Genomic DNA, 23,946 nt, shown 5'->3' on the forward strand with positions numbered 1-23,946 from the left:
TTCACAAGATCTGCGTCTCTCTTCTGCATGGATCACTAGCTCCCATTCACTATTACAGGACTTTCATCGGGCTGCTCCCATCCTATGGAATGCCCTTCCACGCACAGTAAGACTCTCCACTAGCCTCCAAACTTTCAAGTGTTCCCTGAAAACTCACCCTCTGAGGCACTTATGTATTATATAGCTTCCCTTCTGGACTTGTAACTTGGTGAGGCTGCTGTGCTATTACTGGTGCCTGTCCTTGTGTTTCCCTCCTATATCCCTATAGATTGTAAGCTTGCAGCAGGGCTCTCCTACCTCCAAGTCTGTCTGTTGTTACCCAGTTTGTTTTATCACTGTCTACTATTGTAAAGCGCAACGGAATCTGCTGCGCTATAAAATAAACTGTAAATAAATAACGTTCTGGCTGGTTTATGTCGCCTGTGTTTGGCTGTGTCCCATTCATTCTCACTATTGTAACTTAGTTTCTATAAGGCTTGATGGGGATTTGAGGCTGCATTCACTTTGTAGCTTAAATTGAAACAATGGACGTCCCTAAGCTTTTTAGTACGATCATCTCTACTGCCAACGTGTGAATATGGAGGTTGCATGGCTGTATGCGTCTGTACAAAAGGCCAAATAAATGAATGAGCAGGGTGTCCATTTACTTAAGGCCATGTACTGTATATCTGGGAGATTTCGTACTCTTCCCAGTCCTTTTTTATTTTCTTTCTGGTGTGCATTTTAAAAGGCTGCAGGATGTGTTTAGAGATGGTATTTTCTATACATCTGATAAATACAGAGGTTGCCATGACAACCTGCGCAGTGCCCTCATCTAGCACCAGAATCAGAGATGTTAGTGTTTGGCTTTCCTGTCCTTGGCTTTGTATTATTTAACCCTTCTGTGGCTTGCTGTTTAAGCACTATTCATTGATATTGTTTGCTTTCTCAAAGAGCTGTTGGCAATTTATGTACCTAGTGTGATTGACCTATAGAAACGGAATAATGAGCCAAGGACCGAATGTACTGGTAAGTATTAGGAGGGGGTCCGACACGGAGATCTTCGTGTAGAACTCATGACCTTTGGGTCCGATCTGATGCTCAAGGGGCCGCGCATCAGAACGGATGTCATGCACATCTAATTTGGGCCTGATCCATTGGAATCTGGTGAAATCGGACAAGTGTGTGGGGACTTTACTGTTTTTATCCAACCTGTGTTTTTTCCACTCCATCTTCACAGCTTCTGCATGCAAAATACATTCTTACAAATTAAATTATCACAATAATCCACTTTTACCTTGAAAATCTCTGTCTACCATAGGTTAAACTGCAAGAAAATTCTAACAATTTCCTACTTTTATTGTATATTCTGAAGGAGCTATACCGTGTTTCCCCGATAATTAGACCTACCCCGATAATAAGCCCTACCCCAGATTTGGAACATTTGTCCAAAATAAGCCCTCCCCCGAAAATAAGGCCTATGAATTTTCCCATAGATTTTATTAAAGTTATTAAAATGTAGCCCTGCTCAGCCCCGCTCAGCCCCGCTCAACTCTCCTGTACCTGTACGATAATACCGCGGCTCCCGTTCCCAGGGATGCATTGCGGTAGGCGCGGTGTGACGTCACGCCGCGCACATCACGCCGCGCACATCACGCGGCTGCTGAACAGTACAGCCTGTACAGCACACAGCGCCGACAGCACACAGGGGCCATCAATACAGTTCTGGCTGTCTCGGTAAGCAAACAGAGGTTTGGGGCCATCAAGAATGTGGGGGCATGTGGAAAGGTTTGGGGCCATCAAGAATGTGGGGGCATGTGGAAAGGTTTGGGGCCATCAAGAATGTGGAGTCTATTAAAATAAGCCCTCCCCCAAAAATAAGACCTATGGTCTTTTTTGAGAGGAAAAAAAAAATAAGACAGTGTCTTATTATCGGGGAAACACGGTAGTACATTTGATCTCCCATGTAATCTCACCTACGTTATGTTATCACACACTGTTGATTTTTTTTTTTTTTATCCCTTTTACTATCAATCCTCAGTAAATTTATCTTGGAACCTGTACTGCCGACATAACCATTGCAAGCTTACTGTTCTGCCTCCTGTGTACACAGTCTGTATATAGAGTCCTTCCTAATCTACATAAGATCTGAAGTGTTACCATCCATGTCAGAAACTTGATTTTATGCTATTAAGGAAATGGCTTTCCAGCTGCCACAATAAAGATATATATAATTTTCTTGCTTCCCCTGATACGCAGGCATCCGATCACAGCTGTTTCATACGCCTAGACAATCTTATTATTATTGGCAAATGCTCCATGAAAGTTTTTTTTTTTTCTGCACAGCCATTTAATCATGCATGATGACAATATAGTGATCTGTGTTCACTCAAAAGGACCACTCCACTGTGCATTTTTATCATCTGACGCACAAAATATTGAGCCAAAGGAATGTGAAATGTGTTTGAGAAGACTGATTTATGTGTACAAATCTGCTTCACTTTGGACAGATGCTTTACATTCTGTAGTGTTTTATCCTTCTCCTTTACTTCAAGTGTTCCTTTGTCCTGGATACTGGCTCTGTTTATGGATATGTTTGTTACTGTTCTATCCATTGTAATCTATTGTGTCGAATTAAATGAACATAAACTAGTGTTCACCAACTTTTTGGGGCAGGAAGTTGACCAGTGAGAAATTCACACACACACGCACACGCACACACACACACCTTTCAAAACGTTTACAAAGTTGTATGAGGGCCGCCTCCTTCTCTGGGTTAACCCCATCAAGGTCCCCGGATTCTGGTCTGTACTTCATCTTTTAGGAAGGCCAGCCAGGTGACCTCATCGGGTGGGTTCCTAAAATTCCTCGGGCCAGCACAATCCAACCGCACCAAATCCTTTTATTCAGCATCCGTTGCAATTGCAAATTTTATTGCAATGAGAGATTATTGGTACACTGCACATGCATACACAATGTGGATGAGCAAAGCCCTGTATTTTTGACTGCACAAAGGTATTTCATAGCAGGTGCAATAACATTTCATAATGAGGAAAAGGTGTAGCGCCCGTTTTTGACCATTTTTGCCCAGATGCAGATTCAACTTTAAACATAGGGTATTCTGTATAGGTGGATAAGGCGTCCGAAAGCGGCCTCATTGTATAGGAATGTCCGGATTTTTCATCTTGCCGAAAAATCTGGATAAGATTGAATAAACTCTATTTATTATCCAATCCCATACTTTCAAGTTTATTTAGCAGTCTGCAGTGTGAGAGACCTTTATTTATTTATAGTTTCTTATAGCGCACACAGATTCCGCAGCGCTTTACAGAGTATAGTTGAACATTCACATCAGTCCCTGCCCCAGTGGAGCTTACAATCTATGTTCACTACCACATGTACACACACAATCACATTTTAGGGTTATTCTTTTGTTTGGAGTCAATAAACCAACCAGTATATGTTTGGATTGTGGGAGGAAACCGGAGTACCCGGAGGAAACCCACGCAAGAACGGGAATAATATAAAAACTCCGCACAGTTAGGGCCATGGTGGGAATCAAACCCATGACCTCAGTGCTGTGAGGCAGTAATGCTGACCATTACACTGTCAGTTCTGCCCCAGTTTGATGAGGTTGAAAAAACATAAGTCCATCAAGTTCACCCTACATTGCATCTCCTGCAGTGGAAGTAACTACCAATGGGATACGGTCATTAGGTTGACCCTATTAAGGTCCACATGCATTGAGTCGACCATTGAAGGTAGACAGGCCTTAGGTTGGCACCTGAAATAGGTTGACATGGCTAAGGTCAACCAGGTCAGAAGATCGACACAATCATTAGGTTGACAATGGGAAGGTCGACAGTCAAAAGGTCTACATGAGGTTTTTTTTTCACTTTTTTCTTTTTTTTTGAGCCGACGGGGTGATTTCATACCCCACCATCCGCTACAGCGTGATGGGAGAATATAACAGTGTGATTAGCACAGCGAGTCCCGTTTCAGAAGCATCGCAGGCAGGGGACGCAATACACTTAGACTGTCAACATTCGGGACAAAAATGTGAAAAAACTCCTGTCGACCATAGCTATGTTGACCTCTTTAAGGTGTCGACCAAAGACCTGTTGGCCTGCAGTGGTCGACCTAATGCATGTCGACTGAAATTGGGTCAACCCAATGACCCATACCCCTACCAATCGGCCCTTACTGTAAATAAATCTTGCTTTGCTGGGTGCAAAACGTCCCCTCCTCTATCCTTAGGAAGTGACCACGTGTCCTGTGTACAGACCTCAGGATAAACCATTCACCTGATAGTTCTCTGTATTGTATGTAGTGATCATGCTTCATTTCTATAGTAAACATACCTCACCTGGCTAGCCTTTCCTCATAACCCAATGACTCCATACCCGCAATCAATTTTGTTGCTCTTCTCTGAACCCTTTCTAGTTCCAAAAGTTTTTTATGGAGTGTACACTATGGGCCTGATTTTGGTTTCTTTTTAAGTAAGCTGCGAAAATCTGTAAAAAAAAAACAACAACTTTAAAGATTAACTCCATGGTCTATCTGTATGTTATCATACCATCTGATGCTTTCAGTGATGAGTGAAATTTAATGAAGGTTTGGGTACTTTCCGTGCATCACATTACTGGTCAAACCTGGAAAAGGTGCAGCACAGCTGTTTTTTTAAAGTTCACCTCTAAAACCTGGAGCAAAGCTTATTTCATACTTGCCTCATCCTCCGATGTCCATTGGATCCTTCAGGATCCACTTCAGCGGCATCTCCGGTCCCAGGGGTGCATTGCGCGAGTGCTGCATGCGCGCCAGTCCTTTCACGGCGCACTCGTGCAGTGCACCCCTGGAACTAGAGATGCAGCTGAAGAGGATCCTGATGTACACCGGGGGAAACCTTGGGCGTCTGGGGACCATCGGGACACCACCAGGGGACCTGGTAAGTATGAAAAAAAAAATCCAAAATCTGCAAAAATGCTCGTGGTCCAGAGAAATTCGCAAAAGGGATACTCCACCTGTACTTGTGTTCATGTCCATATATTTTGCACTTTCAATAGACAAGATCATGTATTAAACATCCACATTCGTGACAGCAGCATATTATACAACCTTTTACACAAGGGGATTCTATAATGCATTTGCTCCTATTTTGTTACCGGAGAGAGTCGCTTGTAAACAATGAGTCATAGGCTTTTGTTAAATATTCTACTTCCTTCAATGGAAATTCATGGTAATTGGTGCATTGTTCATTGCTGGTCTCTTTGCCAAACTGTTGGTTTATGTTGTAGAATTTGTAGTATTTTTTAATAACTATGAAAATGACTTGTGTGTGGACAGTGAAGGGGGGGGGGGAGGGTGCACTGTAGCGCCAGGGCCAGTATGCAGTTATAGTAAAGCCCTGTACACACAGTGACGGAAGCCCCCTGCTGAGAGAGGTGCTTAAGCACAGATAGCTCGGCACACATGCTATGTACTAGTGATGTGTGCTGAATGAGAACGATGCGTGCAGACCAGTGTCCTCTAGTGAGAATACTGGTGATATGATTTTGATTGCATGTAGTCAGTCGATGTCGACGCTTGAGACCACGCATCGCTGTTGCTGGGAGGGTATACACACAGGTTGATGGGAGCCCAGTGCTGAGAGGGGTGCTTAAGCACAGATAGCTCGGCACACATGCTATGCACCAGTGATGTGTGCTGAAGCTAAACGATGTGTTCTCTGGTGACACTGGTGATCTGACTGGATTTTGACTGCATATAGTCAGGTGATGTCGATGCTCTGGACCACGCATCGCCATTGCTGGGAGGGTATACACACAGAGCAATCAGTGTTTCTAAGCAATCTAGTCCTATGGCTTAGAAATAGTCCAGGAATCGTCCCATGTGTAGGGAGTCTGGTGGTCTCTAGATCAACACTCCTAGGTTAAGGGTTTCACTTAGGACAAAAAACAATCAGTAACAGGGGTGGCAGGGCAAGCAACGACTATTGTTATGCTGTGTACACACGGTACAATCCAGCATGAGATTTTGACTATATAGTCAAAATCACATGTAGACCGCACAGGTTTTTTACCTTGCGATCCCGATGCGCGCTCCCGTCACAGCACAAATCGAAACCCAGATAGACAGGGCAGCAATGACTATATAGTGCAGATCGAATGTAGATTGTATGTAAATAGTACAGAGTTAGCAAAGATTGTATAGCAGTCGAATCTTTAGTCGAATAGCAAGGGAATCTCAGTGTGTACACACCATAACACAGTATGTGATAGTGAGACACTGTATGAATCAATTTATAAGGAATGTATTAATGAAAACACCATCTTTTCTATTTAATGTGTTCTTAAAGGGATTTTGCATCTAGATGTTTCATTCATTGTTTGTACAGTACTGGGGTTCTCTTCCATATGTGGTCAGCATTGTGCAAACCAGGCTTGAAATGTGAACAGTTTGTAGTCTGCATGGTTATTTAAAGTGTCACACTGTGAGGTTCTAGGGGGTGTGTTCAGTGTCTCCACCATAAAGCCCAACTTACATGCTCTACTGAGCTTTATAGGAGAGGCTGGTACAAACCTGCTTTTCTAACACTCAGCATTGTTGTCTTTGTGGCTTCGGTAATTAGGGTTTTCTCTGGGTAGTAATGGAATTTTTGCTTTAAAAAATTCTTAAAGCTTATAATGCTCCAAATGTATGTGGTGGTGGGGGCTAGAAAATGAACCACCCAGTTAAGATATGCCCAATGAGTGCATGAAACAGGATGCCAGCGCTAGCTATTAAAATGCTGGGGAAAGGGACGGCAGACATGAAACTGACCAACTACAATAATTCTAGTACTGGCAACTCTATAAATTCTGTGACAAGATCACTGGGATATTGGTGGTAGGCAGGTATTTGGATTGGGTTGGATGTGGGTGGGTCTTCATCCATTTATGTCTGGTTCGGTGCTTTGGGCTTTTAGCCTCAGGCTATTTAAAACTTTCAGCTGTATGGGTCAAAAGTCTATACGTTTGTCCGTCACACTGCCTGGGGAAAGAAGAGTGACTATTTAGTTTCTGTAAGAGAGAACCCTACTTTTGAAAATCAGTATGTTGTGCCTGGTAAGCGTCTACTTGTATTTTTTATACCCCTTTCACATTGCAAAAATAACCTGTCAACCCAGATCTCTGTGCGATGTGAAAAGGCCTTTATGAGTTTTCCGGGTCCAGCAACCCGGCATTCTGACCCGAGTTAAAAGAAGGGTCAAACCCGGGTTGCTGTGCAGTGTGAAAGGGTGATCCGGGTCAAGTGACCCGGGTCATGTTCACACTATGGAGAAGGCAGCACTTGGAGACAGTCTGTTCCAGTCGTCCCCTCCTCCCCGCCTTTGATGTCGCTCCGCCCCTGTCTGACAGTGACCCTGCTTTTGGAGAGTCACTGTTGGCAGCAAAGCAAATGCCGGGACGCTACCTGGCAGCACATGGGTTCAAATCCGAGTGCAACTCAGCATTTGCAAGGTAAAGAGTTTGGGTAATAGTGTGTACACATGGTAAGATTTGGCTTCCGATATAGGGAACATCGTAAGCCAAATCGCATTCTATTTTAGGGCTTCTGAGCCCGATGCGCGCTCCTGTGTGAGCGCATATCGGCAACCAGATAGAGAGGGCAGGCAACACTATATAGTGTAAATTGTGCCCCTCTGGCATGCCGTGAGATGCGAGTCCCGATGCGATCTGATCGCGTCGGGACTCGCATCTCACGGCATATCCTGCCATGTGTACACACCTTTAGGGGGATATTCAATCGCCGTCGAGCATCTCCCGTGGGGGAGACGCTCGACGGGCCCTATTCAATGCTGTCTTCCCCGACAGCATTGAACAGGGTTTCCTGGCAGAACGAGCCCGACATCTCTAGCTGTCGGGCTCGTTCTGCCGAGAACAGCCGGGAAGTGACGAGCTGCCGGCTGCATCTCGTCACTTCCCGGCCGCAACTCGCGCCCACGCCCCCTTCTCGTCCCGCTGCAGGCGGGACATTGAATCCCGCCTGCATGTTCTCGGTCGAGCTGACCGAGAACGGGACTGGGTCATGGCAGGCGAGCAAGCTCGTCTGCCGTGACCCGAAGATTGAATACCCCCCTTAGCCTGTATTTATTTATTTATTGCCAGCCGGCAATGTATATTATTTTGATGTTTTTCTGTTTTGCTGCACAACAAAACTGGATGAGACCAATCTAACAGACTTGTGTGACCTCTCAGTTGCTGCACACTGCAATCTACTCCAGGTGTACTGGTTTCCCTGACCCTGTTTTAGTGTCAAATAAGAACAATATGCAAAAAAATGTTCAGTCATAAACAGGACACCAAGGCTCAATGGAGCTGGGTTGCTTCTGCTGCGTTGACCAATCACAGATGGCTCAGTGACAGGGGCATACATTCAAAGCATGTCCCTGTCACTGAGGCACTTCTATAGGTGCCGCTTATAGAGGTTTTTTTAATGGGATTTTGCAGCCAGGTAATTGGGAAACTTAAGTATTAGTAGAAAACTTTTTAATATGCTATTTTTGGGGAGTAGGACTTGTGAGTAGTATTAGAATTTACAAAAGCAATTGTTAATGGGTTGGGATCGTTTGGTCAACAATCATTAGGTTGACATGGGTCTAGGACGCCATGGGTCTAGGTCGACAGGTCAATAAGTCGACACAAGCATTAGGTCGACAGTGTCTAGGTTTTTCAATGTTTTGTTTTTAACCCGAATATTGACAGTCGACATGGACACAGTTTCCAGTGTACTGCATCGCTCGCCATGCTTCGGGCACGGTGCCTCACTGCGCTTGGCACACTATTTTATTCTTCCACCACGCCCTAGTGGAAGGGCATGAAATACCGCCTGTCGGCACATGTCTGCTCAAAAAACAGTGAAATACCCCATGTCGGCCTTTTGACTGTTGACCTAATGCTTGTGTCCGACCTTAACCCATGTCGACCTTGATCCATGTCAACCTTACGGTGTTGACCAAATGCTTGTCAACCAACATGCTATAGACCAAATGACCGTATCCCATTATTAATATTGGTATATAGGGAAGATTCACTAATCATTGTGAAGTGTTCATTTATGTCCACCTGATTCCTTCTCTCCTCTGAGCTGTCAATGGTGGAATATTAATGCGGTGGACATGACCAGGTCAGTAGCTATTGCATGCAGGAGGCACATCTTTTGTTTCACCGCTGCTTTATCTAGCACATTGGTCCTTTCACTTTTGATGAGCACACTTTCACCTTACAGTTGTCAGTGGCGCTGATGCATGTAAAGAGCATCTGGAAGTTAGGAGGTCCTGGTGCTTTTCTTGTGTTTAAAGCAAAGCTGGTTCATATAATATGATTAGGATTTGCATTTGCTTTAAACTCTGGGAGTTTGCAGCATTTGGGTGGTGGTTGGCATGGAGTCTGCAAAAATCTGCCTTGTAATTTAACATCTGGAATTTAGAGAAACCTGATGCTTGCTAGTTAAATGGGAGATGGAGCATGTACCTGAATTGTCCAGAAGGAATGAGCATTTGTCCAAAGGTTTTGGTTTAGATATTGAGAAACCTATTTGCACATGCTTCTTTTCTATTGAATGTCAGTTATTGATACGGAACTCTGATAAATGGAGTTTAAATGTGTACTAAAGGTTTACTTAATGTCAATTGCACTCAACCTAATGGGGACTGATTTATACGTGACACTTGTCTTTCTTGTAGGTAGTAATTTCTGCCTGTATGTCACCAGCCAGCTTGTTCCATTAATATCCCTATCTTCAGCAGTTTCTTCCTTACAAATGTATACCATGACCTCTGACCACCTGAATCTCACTAGTCCTTGTTATAAACGGAAATCTTTTTTTTCCAACAGTATGAATTCAAAGCAAAGAACATCAAGAAAAAGAAAGTGAACCTCTTTGTGTCTGTCGATGGGGTGAAGGTTTTACTAAAGAAGAAAAAGAAGGTGATTGACCTGTTCTCTTTTTTACCAGATTAAACTATTTGGGTCATGGTACTCGTGTTGCTAGATCCTTTCTGTTGTGTAATGCCTGTGTTCATAATGGGACTGTAACCATATGTTACATGCCATGTTAGATTAATAAATGAAAATATTCACTAACATATTAACAGATTATGGAACTACACAAGATTCATTTGCAACAAAAATACGCCAGTGAATTATTCTAAAATACTTATTGGTGCGATCATTAGAACCATATTTTGTCCTCATTTAAGTAGTCTTTTGGCTAACTCTTGGCACCTACAAAGTGCTCTTAGGCTAGCAGCTGTATTTCGATACATGGTGAGATTTGCAAATAATCGCCGTAAATTACTGTGGTAAATGGGTTTGATCCAATTAGTCCCTAACCACCGGCACTTATCCGGTATTAGGCTTCACCTGCTTTATCAGGGATAAAAAACCCTCAGAGACCCATTTTTGCACTATTAGCATGGGTCTGTAAACTTAACCGGTTCCCATGTGTTATCGCCTAAGAAAGTATAATTTGCCACACAATAAAAACAGGCTAGAATTGGATGAGTCCATTTTTGCCGTGCTTAGCTCTGGCAATTGCATGTTTGTTCATTGCATTGTGTACATGTTTGTTCATAACTGTTTTCAATTGGCATCAATGTTTTTTTATTTGGGTATATTTCACTCTCTTCAGAAAATCTTAAACCATCTAATATGCTTTCTAGTGCAATACATAATGATTTCAATTATGTTAGTGTATGACATTTTTAATGTGGTTTTTCTAAAATGATTTTTTGGCTTGATTATCTCTATTTTTACCAAAATATACACATCTCCATAGTGTTGTATAGCATTTAATAGAGAATATAAAAATGTATGGGCTGCATTACCTCTAGATTGGATTTGATACTTATCTGAAAATATCTTGGGGAGATAATACTCCAGGTAAAAGTTCAAGCAACCCAAGTATACTATAAGATGCGGTGACTCCCGAAGATATTAAAGTAGCCAGGTGTACACAATGTCCATTACTCCCAACACATTTTGTATAGGCTGTTTGAGGCTGTCAGAGTTCATCAGGGTCATTCCCTCTTCATTATATTTTATTGTACTGGAATAGAAACACACAGCCAATAGAAATTTTAGCAATTTAATTACAGGTATAATGTAAATTACAGAGTTCCCTTTTTCAGGGAACAAGTAATACTGTAGGTTAAGAATTAACTTTTCTGCAGCAATAAATATAGGCTTCCCTTGCTCTTAAATCACTGCTAGTGGACCATTAAAGACTGAAAGACCTTACTATGGAAAAAGTTTGGTTCATTAAGCTGTGTGTTTGTAGTAAGGTAGCTAGAATTCAGGTTCCTTTGTGGGTGGGGTTTGTTTTTAAATAATCTCCACACACTAATGGGGCCTCCACATGGGGGATTTTAGGGCATTTTCTGAGCAATCTAACTAGATCGCTTAGAAAATGCCCCTATATTGCTCCGTGTGTAGGGGCAATAGCGATGCGCGTATTTGCACGTCGCTTTCGCCTGGTGATTAATATCCAGCATGCTGAAAAAATCTACTTAATCACCAGTCAAGGTCAGTGTTCTCACCGGGGAGCACCGGCCCTGACAGATCGCTCAGCACACTTCGCTGTGCTGAGCGATCTTGTTGAGTAATCTAGCATCGCTCACAACACTCGGCAAATCTGCCTGTGTGTAGGTCCCTTAACTTATGTAGAGCGGTGTATTTTGGTAACCTTTCCTATTGTAAAATATTTACTACAATAAGATGAAGAGAACATTTCAGATAAGACCATTATGTAGACAACTCTGTTCATTGTACCACCATATCCTTAAGGGTTGGGGTAGCCAACCCTAGTCCTCGAGAGCTACCAACAGTGCATGTTTTGCAGGTCTCCTCACAGAATCACAAGTGAGCTAATTAGCTCCATCTGTGTATCTTTTAAATGTGTCAGTGATTAATGAGTGCAGCTGTGCAGCAGCTAGGTTGTCTGGAAAATGTGAACTGTTGGTAGCTCTCGAGGGCTAGGGTTAGCTACCACTGATTAAGGGTCCGGGCTTGAAAAGGAGGTGTAACCATTGCCTCCCAAGAAGCCACGCATAGATAATACAGAACCATACCTCCCAACATTAAGTATTATTTCATTTTGTATTTGCAGGTATCATTTTAGGATGTTGATGATGGTGTGGTGCCTCATTTTTAAATTTACTGCACCAATTATCATTTTTGTTAACATTTTATTTTGTTTGGCAGTTCTTGTTCGGATTCTTAATATGCCCTACACACAGAGCGATTTTCAGCCACTTTCTGAGCGATTTTACATAATTTTAGTAAATCATTCAGAAAGTGGCTGACTATCGCTGTGTGTATAACCCGCGGAAAAATTCAAAGCATTAGCTCAGAAGGCCCAGCACATCTCTGCTGTGTGGTGGCCTTCCAAGCGATCGCTGAAGCCAGTGAAGGGTCTGGGGGCTCCTGCGGCAGTGAAGGTACCTTCACTGCTCCCGGCGCTGACCTGTGGCTGAAGGAGGAGGAGGTTGCGGCTGCTGGAGGAGAGGTGCCGCTGGATGCTGGGGATCACAGATTAGCCAGGATTGGCTGGTGGGCGGGACTAACACCCGGTTCGGGGGAGGAGCCGAGAATGTCAACAAACACATTCTCTCTGCTGTCCCCGCTGGTGTGTACCGGCTAAAAGAAGAGGACGGGCGTGCAGCAGCAGGATCCGACACAGCGCACCCGCCCCCAGCCGCCTAGAAGCCTCTGCTATCTCCGGCGTTCAGCTGCACCTCTCCTGGAGGCCTGCTGCTTCCTCCAGCCACCGCAACCTAATTCTCCTCCTTCAGCCGCACGTCACTGCCAGGACACACAAACCGATTCTACTGGACAAGAGGACCGACCAGCGGTGGACCTATAGGTAAGTATAGTGTGTGTCTTTGTTGGCACACCGGTACTTGTTTCTTATCACGGCCACAATCGCGGGCATCGTGTGCCTTAACTTTAAGGCACACGATGCGACGCGATGGCCACGATTTCAACATAGGCTTCAATGTTAAAATATTTAACATTAAAGCCTATGCGATGGACCCGATTTCTCCATAGGCTTCAATGTTAAATTATTTTAACATTGAAACTGAGTCCATTTAACATAGTAAAAAATGGGAAAAGGCCGAATAAGGGCCATTTCTCATTGGCTATGGCCCCGTCATGTGTGTAAAAAATAATGGCCCCCCATTGTGTCCGCCACCCCCACGATTAACGCGAACCCGAAGCGTGGCGAGCGAGCCCGCGAGGGGCGGCGGTGCGCGTCCTCTGACCTTTTCATTCCCCTACTATCCACGTCGGCGTGGAGTTGAGAATAGATTAGTGTGGCGAGCCCGAAGCGTGGCGAGCGGACGCTGATACCTGTGAAGCCCGCGACAGGACGCAGGGATCTGTGAAGGTTTCAGTGTCCCCTCGCGGGGCTCGCCACGCTTCGGGCTCGGTGGCTCGCTGCGCTCGCCACACTAATCTATTCTCAACTCCACGCCGACGTGGATAGTAGGGGAATGAAAAGGTCGGAGGACGCGCACCGCCGCCCCTCGCGGGCTCGCTGCGCTCGCCACGCTTCAGGTTTTGCGTCAATCGTGGGGGTGACGGACACAATGGGGGGCCATTATTTTTTACACACATGACAGGGCCATACCCAATGAGAAATGGGCCATATTGGCCCTTTTACCATTTTTATACTATGTTAAATGGACTCAGTTTCAATGTTAAAAATTTTTAACATTGAAGCCAATGGACACGATGGACCCGATTTCTCCATAGGCTTCAATGTTAAAATAATTTAACATTGAAGCCTATGGAGAAATCGGGTACATCGCGTCGGTCTCGTCGTGTGCGTTTTGGTATGCACCCGACGCGACCGACACAATTTTTTCCGACCCGACCACCACCATAGAAATCGTGGTGGCTGTGCTAGGAAACAAGTACCGGGACACCGATTTTTATTTATTTATTCATTCATTCTTTCAATATTTTACACTGGACAGCATTGCACGGATCCCACTGATCCGTGCAATGCTGCCACTCCCTATGTATATTGAGTTTTTATTGTTGCTTTTGGAAATGGTTTTAAACAAGAATTATTTTTTGTTTGATAATACATTTTTTTTGCAGCCGCGTGGTACTGCGATGGGGTCAAACATGGCCCCATCGTATGCCAATTTATTTATGTTTCAGTACGAAAAGCAACATATTCTTGCAAACTCAATTTTTTCCAAATTTATTAAATGCTATGTTAGATACATAGATTTATTTTTTGTTTGGACTGGCACTGAGGCCTCAATCATTGAGTTTATTGCTGTATTAAATTCTATTCCGGGCAAAATTAGATTTACATCTACCATTAGTCATGACAGGCTCCATTTTCTGGACGTGCTTATTACTATTTCCAATGGCAAATTTGAAACTTCGTTGTTTAAAAATCCCACTGACAAAAATACGCTTTTGTTGGCAAGCAGCTTTCACCCACAGCCACTAAAGCGCGGGTTGCCGTACTCGCAACTCCTGAGAGCAGTGCGCATAACATCGAATCTTGCAAAACTTGGTGATATTCTTGACGACATGTGTCAACAATTTCTTGCACGTCAGTATGACCACAAGGAAGTCGAGGAGGCTAGAGCTAAATGTATGAGCCTACAGAGGAGTGAATTGTTGTCCCCTAAGCCTAGGGAGGAGAAGGAGCAGAGGCTTCACTTTGTAACTACATATTCAGTGGCCTCTAAAGTGATCAAAGACTCCATCCTGAAACATTGGCACATTTTGCGGACTGACCCCGTAATGGGGAATGTGTGTCAAAGTCCTCCTCTGTTCTGTTTTAAACGCAGCCAAAACCTGAAGCAGCAACTAACCTACTCGGACATTAGTCCAAAAGTAGACCAGACAAAAAATTGGCTGTCTAGGGCTGCTGGCTCACACAAATGCTCAGGCTGTGTGAACTGTCGACATATCATCCACACAGACTCCTTTACACACCCAGGCACAGGCAAGAGATACATGTTAAAGCATTCCATGGACTGTGAAACAAAATATGTTGTCTATCTCATCAGGTGCCCATGCAACAAGCTTTACGTGGGCAAGACTATGCGTATGTTAAAGGAGAGGATTGGTGTCCACAGGTCCTCCATTAACAAGGCCTACCAGAAGATTGAGGCCAGTACGCCCCCGGTGGCGAGACATTTTGTCAACCATGGACATTCCATTAAAGATTTTGCATTTATGCCATTGGAACATGTACCCCCATTGAGGAGAGGTGGTGATAGGCACGGACTGCTCATGAAAAAAGAATGCTATTGGATTCATGAGCTTAACTGTATGCGCCCGTTAGGTTTAAATGAAGAATTTTCATTCTCACCATTCATTAGGTGAATTTGTTGCCCGGTTGTTTATTGATATATGCACCGCTTCTGATGCCTATTTAATTGTGTCAGCGGGATGGCTATGTCTACATGGCGATCGTGTTGACACATAACATTGATTTGTATATTCATGATTTTTGCTATCTTTATGTAGAAGGATGCTCTCTTCTATCATATGAGCTTTGATCTCTGTAATGTGGTTTATTTATACACTGTTTGTTTTGGTTTTCTGTTCGTGATATTATGCACGTCACTTTGTGCATCATGTCGCCATGGTAATCACCTGTGCGCTCTCGGATACTTCCGGGGACATAGGAACCTTGTTTTGGTCCCCCCGCCGGCGCGCCCAGCATATTGGTTCCACAACGCCGCCGTTACTTCCGGTATCGGGCGGCGCTGTGTTCTGAATGCATGGCGGCAATGGCAGGCTGGGACTACAGGGTGACGTGTCCTCCGGTAATCACGATTGTTTACAGGTGAGTAAGGCATGTACAACCTTTATATTTGGGCTCTGGCCAGCATATTGTGTATGACCCCTCTTGAGAAAGGTGCCGCTTTGCACCGAAATGGCCGTCGAGGAGACTTGTAATGTATCTCACACGTTATTGCCTGTTGGGTGTCTAAAAATGCTCTTTACATAGCTCTGGTTGATGCGAGCTTGAGCTGAATAAATATGCCATTTTAAAAGCATTTATCTTGGATTCTATCTTGACTGGTGCAGGTGTTTCCTGAAGTCCTTCTGGATTGCTATAGGAAAGATAAAGTTTTCCTCAGGGGTACATTACAGTTTAGTTGAACGAGGTACACAGCGGCTGTCCGGACAGCCGTTTCAACTGGCAGCCAGCCAGTTTTCCTCAGGGGTACCCCTGAGGAAAACTGGCTGGCTGCCAGTTGAAACGGCTGTCGGGACAGCCGCTGTGTACCTCGTTCAACTAAACTGTAATGTACCGCTAATACACTTTTGTTTTTGATCTACCTGCGTGTGCTGGTTCTTTTCTTTCTTGACACCAAGGAAGTTAACTGCTTGTATCCATTGAATTACGAACCTTGCACCGCAACCCTGGTAACTACCTGATACTGTGTGCCACCTTGCTACAACCAATATATATATATATATATATATATATATATATATTACACACACACCAAGATATAGAGAGCGCTAAGTTATGTTCCACCACCTGGTTAGAGTATGATTTTACACCGCATATAACAATGTATACAACTTGATATTAAAAAATCTTTTCTTAAAAAGTTTTTCTATTTAAAATTCCATAGACATATTCTTTCAAGATACCAAAAACTAAACCAACGCGTTTCGCCTTTCACAAAGGCTTCATCAGGGGTTTTTTTTATATACATGTGCACTGCAAGTGGTAGAAAAATGCCAAACATAAATTACACTGTTCATTCAAGTTATTAACAAGAAAGATAAAGTCCAATAATGAAGTGGGTACATACCGAAAAAGAACAGTATAGAATCAATCACTGATGGAAGTGTCGGTTTTAGTAAGACTTCCCACAATCTATAAACAAAAATAGAGTGATTCTCTTAATCTAGTTTTTCTGGAGGGAATGAGGAGGAGAGCATGTACAATTGATGGTACCTACAGTGGTAAAAAGAGATCCAGTGGCAAAAAGCCCGGAATAATTCTTTAGTTTTTCACAATCTTTTTAGAGAAATCTTCTCGCCATCTCGCTTCTCGCCATCCCAGATTTCTCTAAAAAGATTGTGAAAAACTAAATTATTATTCCGGGCTTTTTGTCACTGGACCTCTTTTTACCACGGGAGATTAACGATACAGTGGGGGAAATTTACTAAGATTGGAGTTCTATTTCAGATGGGATGTTGCTATGGGCAACCAATCAGATACTATCTATTCATTTCTATAAGTTGATTCTGATTGGTTGCCCATAGCAACAGGCCATGTGAAATAAAACTCCGGTCTCAGTAAATTTCCCCCAGAGTGTATACAATGGATGATCAACACAAAAATGAGGTTTTGACTTGTCGTTTTCTTTCATAACATTTATAATGTTGTCTCGTGTGCATGTACCTTTATGAAAGAGGATTGTAGTTAAATGATTATCTCCTCTTTCTGCAGAAAAAAGAGTGGGCCTGGGATGAGAGCAAGATGCTGATCATGCAAGATCCCATATACAGGTTAGTGTCGTGCATTGATTTTTTTCGTTATTACAAGCGGTCACTACTATGTAATACTTAAGTCCCGGAAGTAAACAGGAAAGTACAATTTCTGCCAGCTGGGTTTGTTACTAAAGTCTGTAATTAATGTGATTCATACTGTGACTGTATTACATGTTTCCAGCTACTATAATCCAAAATGAAAAGGTTTTCCAACTAACCCAATGAATAAACCATGTTTGCCCCCCACACCACTAATTTAGTGGGAAGCGAGGCATTTTCTTCACTATTAGGTAATTATATTACTTTTTCAACAGAATGCTGTTTATGAATAATGTTACTCTTACTTTACTTATAATATTATATCACTCTTGCTCTTATAATATTATATCACTCTTGCTCTTATAATATTATATCACTTTTGCTCTATCTTAGAATTTTTATGAAGCATTTGGGGATAGTTCTGAAAATAAGTGCTGTAATACATAGCAAGCAATGAGGCATTTCCTTTTAACAAGGGTCAAACTTTTTCATATACGGGTTGTCCATGCTATAGTTTGGATGTGGTGGGAACATAATTTTGTCACAAATCATATAGTCTGCTGTTCCGAGTGCCCACATCAGCGCATGGATTACTAATGTGCATATGTAATGTGGCACAGCTGTCTGTGGCAAAGGCAGTATCAAGCGCCCAATTCAGTTAGCATCTGTGCTAATGTGGCTTACGTGCTAAATGGAGATTGGTTGTTGCAGTCCATTTACTTGCAGTGGTTCTTTACTTGGGTTGCTCCCAGCTTTACATAGTCACATTCATCTTCTGCTTCTTGCACTACCATAATTGCTGCCACATCACTTGGAGCCTTGCACTTTATTGAATTTTTCCATTGATTGTTGAGAAGAAAGAAGAAGCTTGAACAACACAGAGTAGTGATGGGAATCTGCTGCCACCCTGGTGCAGGAAGATTGTGGTGTCAAATGTTGCTCTCTATACAGTAAAGTTTAAGTATTCAACTTGGTTGTATTGCAGAGGTTCCCAAACACGGTCCTTAAGGCAACCCAATGATTCCAGGTTTTCGGTCCATCCGTGCTTGGCCACAAGTGACTTAATTAGTACCTTGGTCAATTTGATTTAACCATATGTGCTGAGCTATAGATATACCTAAAACCTGGACCATTGGGTGCTTTGAGGACTATGGGCCTTATTTTGGTTCATTCTTTCTGACAAAATCCTTCTTAGATGGGCAAAACCATGTTCACTGCAGGTGGGCAGATGTAACATGTGCAGAGAGAATTAGATTTGGGTGGGGTTTTACTTCAAAGTGAGATCTATATTGCAGTGTAAAAATAAAGCAGTCAGTATTTTCGCTGCACAGAAACAAAATTACTCACCCAAATCTAATTCTCTCTGCACATGTTACATGTTACATGTTGCAGTGCACATGGTTTTGCCCATCTAAGAAGGATTTTGTCAGAAAGAATGAACCACTGGTGCCGGCACCGGGTGCTTGCGGGGTGAGAGATTAGCTTGTTGCGGCTGTTGGAATTGCCGCACGTCTCCTCCTTTTCTCCCGTCAGCGCGGTGTCACTTTGGCGGCGGGTGCCGCTTCAGAATAGATGTAATTCCGGCTGTAGTTGAGAGGAGTGAGGCACGCTTGGGGGACCACGGAGCTGCCTTCTACGCGTTTCGTGCTGTGCAGCACTTTTTCAAGAATCTTGAAAAAGTGCTGCACAGCACGAAACGCGTAGAAGGCAGCTCCGTGGTCCCCCAAGCGTGCCTCACTCCTCTCAACTACAGCCGGAATTACATCTATTCTGAAGCGGCACCCGCCGCCAAAGTGACACCGCGCTGACGGGAGAAAAGGAGGAGACGTGCGGCAATTCCAACAGCCGCAACAAGCTAATCTCTCACCCCGCAAGCACCCGGTGCCGGCACCAGAGGTAGGGAAAGTTAGTTACACGCTATCCACGGACATCCACATTGGCTCCAAGGAGCTGTAAGCATTCATATTTAACCCATTTTATTTTCAGGTGTTTTTCACTCTTATTTCTCTATCCTTATTTTCTCTATCCTTTAATTAGCGCTCATTTCTCCAAACTTTCTAAACGTATTTTTTAATTGAGCTGCTTCATATATTCTTCATAATCCATCGCAGTGAGCAAACAAATTATTTACTAGAAAGAATGAACCAAAATAAGGCCCTATATTTGGGAACCTCTGCTGTATTCGAAGAGAAAACGCATTTAGAATTTGATTGCCTAAAGGTGTGTATACACTGGCCAATATATCGCCTGTTCGATTGAATGGCCGATATATCAATGCACCATCGGACAGGCTGTACGAACGATATAGCTGTGAACGGCAACATAGCCGATGCCCAATCTAGAGATCTAGCTAGAGATATATTGGTGCATCATGCCGTGTGCGATCCACCGACCGACCGTACAGCCATATCGGGAGCTGCTGGTGATTGACAGCTCAGTGGGCAGATGCATGCAAATGCGCCCTCCCACTAATTAAGTTTCTAGTGCGCACAGACTAGATATGCATGGAAAAATTTAAATATTGTGCATATAGTTAATGATAATAGTCTCAAACACCTTTTAATATATTTAAATGCACTACATTATGTAGTAATCACCAAGTAGTTAGAATAAATGTCTCTTTAACCCCTTCCCGACACATGACGTATATATACGTCATGTGTCGGTTGCGGGGGAATCAAGCCAGCTCACGGAGTGAGCTGGCTTGAAAGAGAGCAGGTAATGGCTGTATATTACAGCCAGGCACCTGCTCTCACGGCCACGAGCGGCGAGTTCGCCGATCGTGGCCGTTTAACCCTTTAAGCACCGCGGGCAAAGCGCCTGCAGTGCTTAAATAGCTGATCGGAGGGGGGGCGCCCCCCTCCGGCGCCGATCGGGGACCCCGCGGCGAGATCGGAGGGTGCCGATCGGTTGCCATGGTAGCCAGGGGTCTAATGTAGACCCCTGTGCTGGCCGTGTCAGTATTCCTATTACATCCTGCCTGAGGCAGGATGTAATAGAAAGTGCTGAAAATCACTATGTTCAGCCATAGAGCTCTATGGCTGAACCTAGTACAGGCGATCGCGCCCCCTAGTGGTCAAGTACACTAGGGGGCCTTGTAGTAAAAGTAAAAAAAAAAAAAAAAATAAGTTTAACCCCTTCCCGACAATTGACGTACATTTACGTCATGGTCGGGAAGTACTTCCCGACACATGGCATAAATGTACGTCATGCCTTCTAACTGTCACTGCGTCTATAGACGCAGTGACAGTTAGGTGATGTCTGCTGTCCCTGACAGCAGACATCCCCCCTCGCCGCCCAGGGGGGGCAGGGGTGCCCCCCCCGGTCGGCGATCGCTGTGATTGGCTGTTCAAATCTGAACAGCCATTCACAGCGTTTCCTGTGTTACCGGCGGCTAAGCCGCTCGGTAACACAGGGATCGGTGGTGATCGGTGCTGTCAAGTACAGCACCGATCACCACCGATGTGCAGCCCCCCCCTCGCACCCGCCGGGCACTCACCGCAGCAGCAGCAGCAGCTTCCCCGGCTCCCCCGGCAGCAGGCAGCGCAGCAGCGCTGCCCTCCTCCCTCCTCCCCCCTCCCCCCCGCAGCAGCAGCAGCATCAAGCTGCCCAGTAAAAATAAATATATGTAGTGAATATATATATATATATATATATATATATATATATATATATATATATATATATATATATATATATATGTATATGTATATGTATATGTATATGTGTGTGTGTGTGTATATATATGTGTATATATATATATATATACACACATATATATATATGTGTGTGTGTGTGTGTGTGTGTGTGTGTGTGTGTGTATATGTATATATATATATATATATATATATATATATATATATATATATATATATATATATACATACATACATACATACACACACACACACACACACACACACATATATATATTTGATTGCCTCTGTGTTTGTTTGTGCTTGTGTGAGAGAGAAAGCGATGTAGTTTCACTCGCTGCAAAAGAGACACAATCAGACACTAGACATATATATGGATGATATGTGCCGGATCGATCCCCAGGGATCTCCAATGCTCAGAGCATCCGGTGCTGCAAGGCACGCTAGATCAGCATAAAGTACTGCACTCTTCTGAGCCTGCCCCCAATCAGTGGCGCACGCAGCAGTGGTTTCTGAGTATACAGAAACCCCCCATGATCAGTGCTGCCCTGCAGAGACTCACTGAGCAGCTGGGATACTGCAGTGCAAGTTAGTAATAATATTGTGTGTGTGTATTCTCTCTCTCTTTCTCTCAGGAACTGTCTGTCTCTGTCCATCTATCTTTTTTTTTTCACAGTCTCATATATATATATATATATATATATATATATATATATATATATATATATATATATATATATATATATATATATATATATATATATATGCGTAGAGATAGGCCTGGCACTCCTCCAGAAATGTAAAGGACCCAGGTGCCCTCTGGATCAGTAATATACAGGTGTTGATAGGAGAAAACAAACAGTAATCCTTGACAAAGGGGTGATATAGACCCAGAAACGTTGGAAGCTACTTTTTGCTACAATACAAGTTTTTTCTGAAAATTCCCAGAGTGCCGCGTTTGTTTTCTCCTATCAACACCTATATATATATATATATATATATATATATATATATATATATATATATATATATATATATATATATATATATATATATATATATATATATATATATATATATATATATATATATATATATATATATATATATATATATATATATATATATATATATATAGAAAGATATTCCCGACATATGACGTATATTGGGGCACAGAAATTGGGGCACAGATTTTGGGGTGCTTTGTCTCCTTCATTCCTTGCGAAAATGAAAAATTTTGAGCCAGAACTGCATTTTTGTGTAAAAAATTACATTTTTTTACACAAAAATGCAGATCTGGCTCAAAATTTTTCATTTTCACAAGGAATGATGGAGACAAAGCACCCCAAAATCTGTGCCCCAATTTCTCCCGAGTACGGCAATGCCTCACATGTGACCAAAAAATACCATTTGGGTGCATGGCAGGACTCAGAAGGGAAGGAGTGATTTTTGGATTTTGCAGCACAGATTCTGGTTGAATGACCCCTGAAGCACCTATACAGTGGAACCCCCCCACAAGGGACCCCATTTTGCAAACTACACCCCTCAGGGAATTCATCTAGGGGTATAGCGTACATTTAAAACCCCCAGGGGTTTCACCAATTGTGGTACAACTGGGCTGTGAAAATGAAAAATTACATTTTTTTACACAAAAATGCAGTTCTGGCTCAAAATTTTTCATTTTCACAAGGAATGAAGGAGACAAAGCACCCCAAAATCTGTGCCCCAATTTCTCCCGAGTACGGCAATGCCTCACATGTGACCAAAAAATACCATTTGGGTGCATGGCAGGACTCAGCAGGGAAGGAGCGATATTTGGATTTTGCAGCACAGATTCTGGTGGAATGCATGGTGGGTGCTATGTCGCATTAGCAAGACCCCCGAAGCACCAATACAGTGGAACCCCCCCACAAGTCACCCCATTTTGCAAACTACACCCCTCAGGGAATTTATCTAGGGGTATAGTGTACATTTCAAACCCCCAGGGGTTTCACCAATTTTGATACAACTGGGCTGTGCAAATGAAAAATTACATTTTTTACACAAAAATGCAGATCTGGCTCAAAATTTTTCATTTTCACAAGGAATGAAGGAGACAAAGCACCCCAAAATCTGTGCCCCAATTTCTCCCGAGTACGGCAATGCCTCACATGTGACCAAAAAATACCATTTGGGTGCATGGCAGGACTCAGAAGGGAAGGAGTGATTTTTGGATTTTGCAGCACAGATTCTGGTTGAATGACCCCTGAAGCACCTATACAGTGGAACCCCCCCACAAGTGACCCCATTTTGCAAACTACACCCTTCAGGGAATTCATCAGGGGGTATAGTGTACATTTCAAACCCCCAGGGGTTTAACAAATTTTGATACAACTGAGCTGTGAAAATGAAAAATTAAATTTTTTCATTTTCACAGCCCAGTTGTATCAAAATTGGTGAAACCCCTGGGGGTTTGAAATGTACACTATACCCCTAGATGAATTCCCTGAGGGGTGTAGTTTGCAAAATGGGGTGACTTGTGGGGGAGGTTCCTAACTTTTAGCATCTTATGGTGCCTAGAAACCTACATGGTGCCTAAAAAAATAATCTCATAAAAAGGGGGCTCCAAAATCAAGTTGGTGCTCCTTCTATTATGAAGCCTGTGGTTTGGTCAACGTGCACACTAGGGCCACATATAGGATATTTATGAAAACAAAAGAATTGGGGGAATCAATTTTTAGTCACATTTCTCTAGTAAA

General features: G+C 43.2%; 1 protein-coding gene across 1 annotated transcript in view; it reads left to right on the plus strand.

The window, feature by feature from the left end:
* The window catches only part of NOS1AP (nitric oxide synthase 1 adaptor protein), a 79,061-nt gene that overhangs the window by 28,718 nt on the left and 26,397 nt on the right, over positions 1-23,946 (plus strand). The window contains exons 3-4 of the mRNA XM_083156970.1: positions 9,855-9,947; positions 17,473-17,531. Of these exons, the coding sequence (XP_083013096.1) occupies positions 9,855-9,947; positions 17,473-17,531 (152 nt within the window). The remainder of the gene's footprint in view (positions 1-9,854; positions 9,948-17,472; positions 17,532-23,946) is intronic.

The sequence above is a fragment of the Crinia signifera genome, chromosome 8 (assembly GCF_055691185.1).
Source record: "Crinia signifera chromosome 8, ASM5569118v1, whole genome shotgun sequence".
Lineage (NCBI taxonomy): Eukaryota > Metazoa > Chordata > Amphibia > Anura > Myobatrachidae > Crinia > Crinia signifera.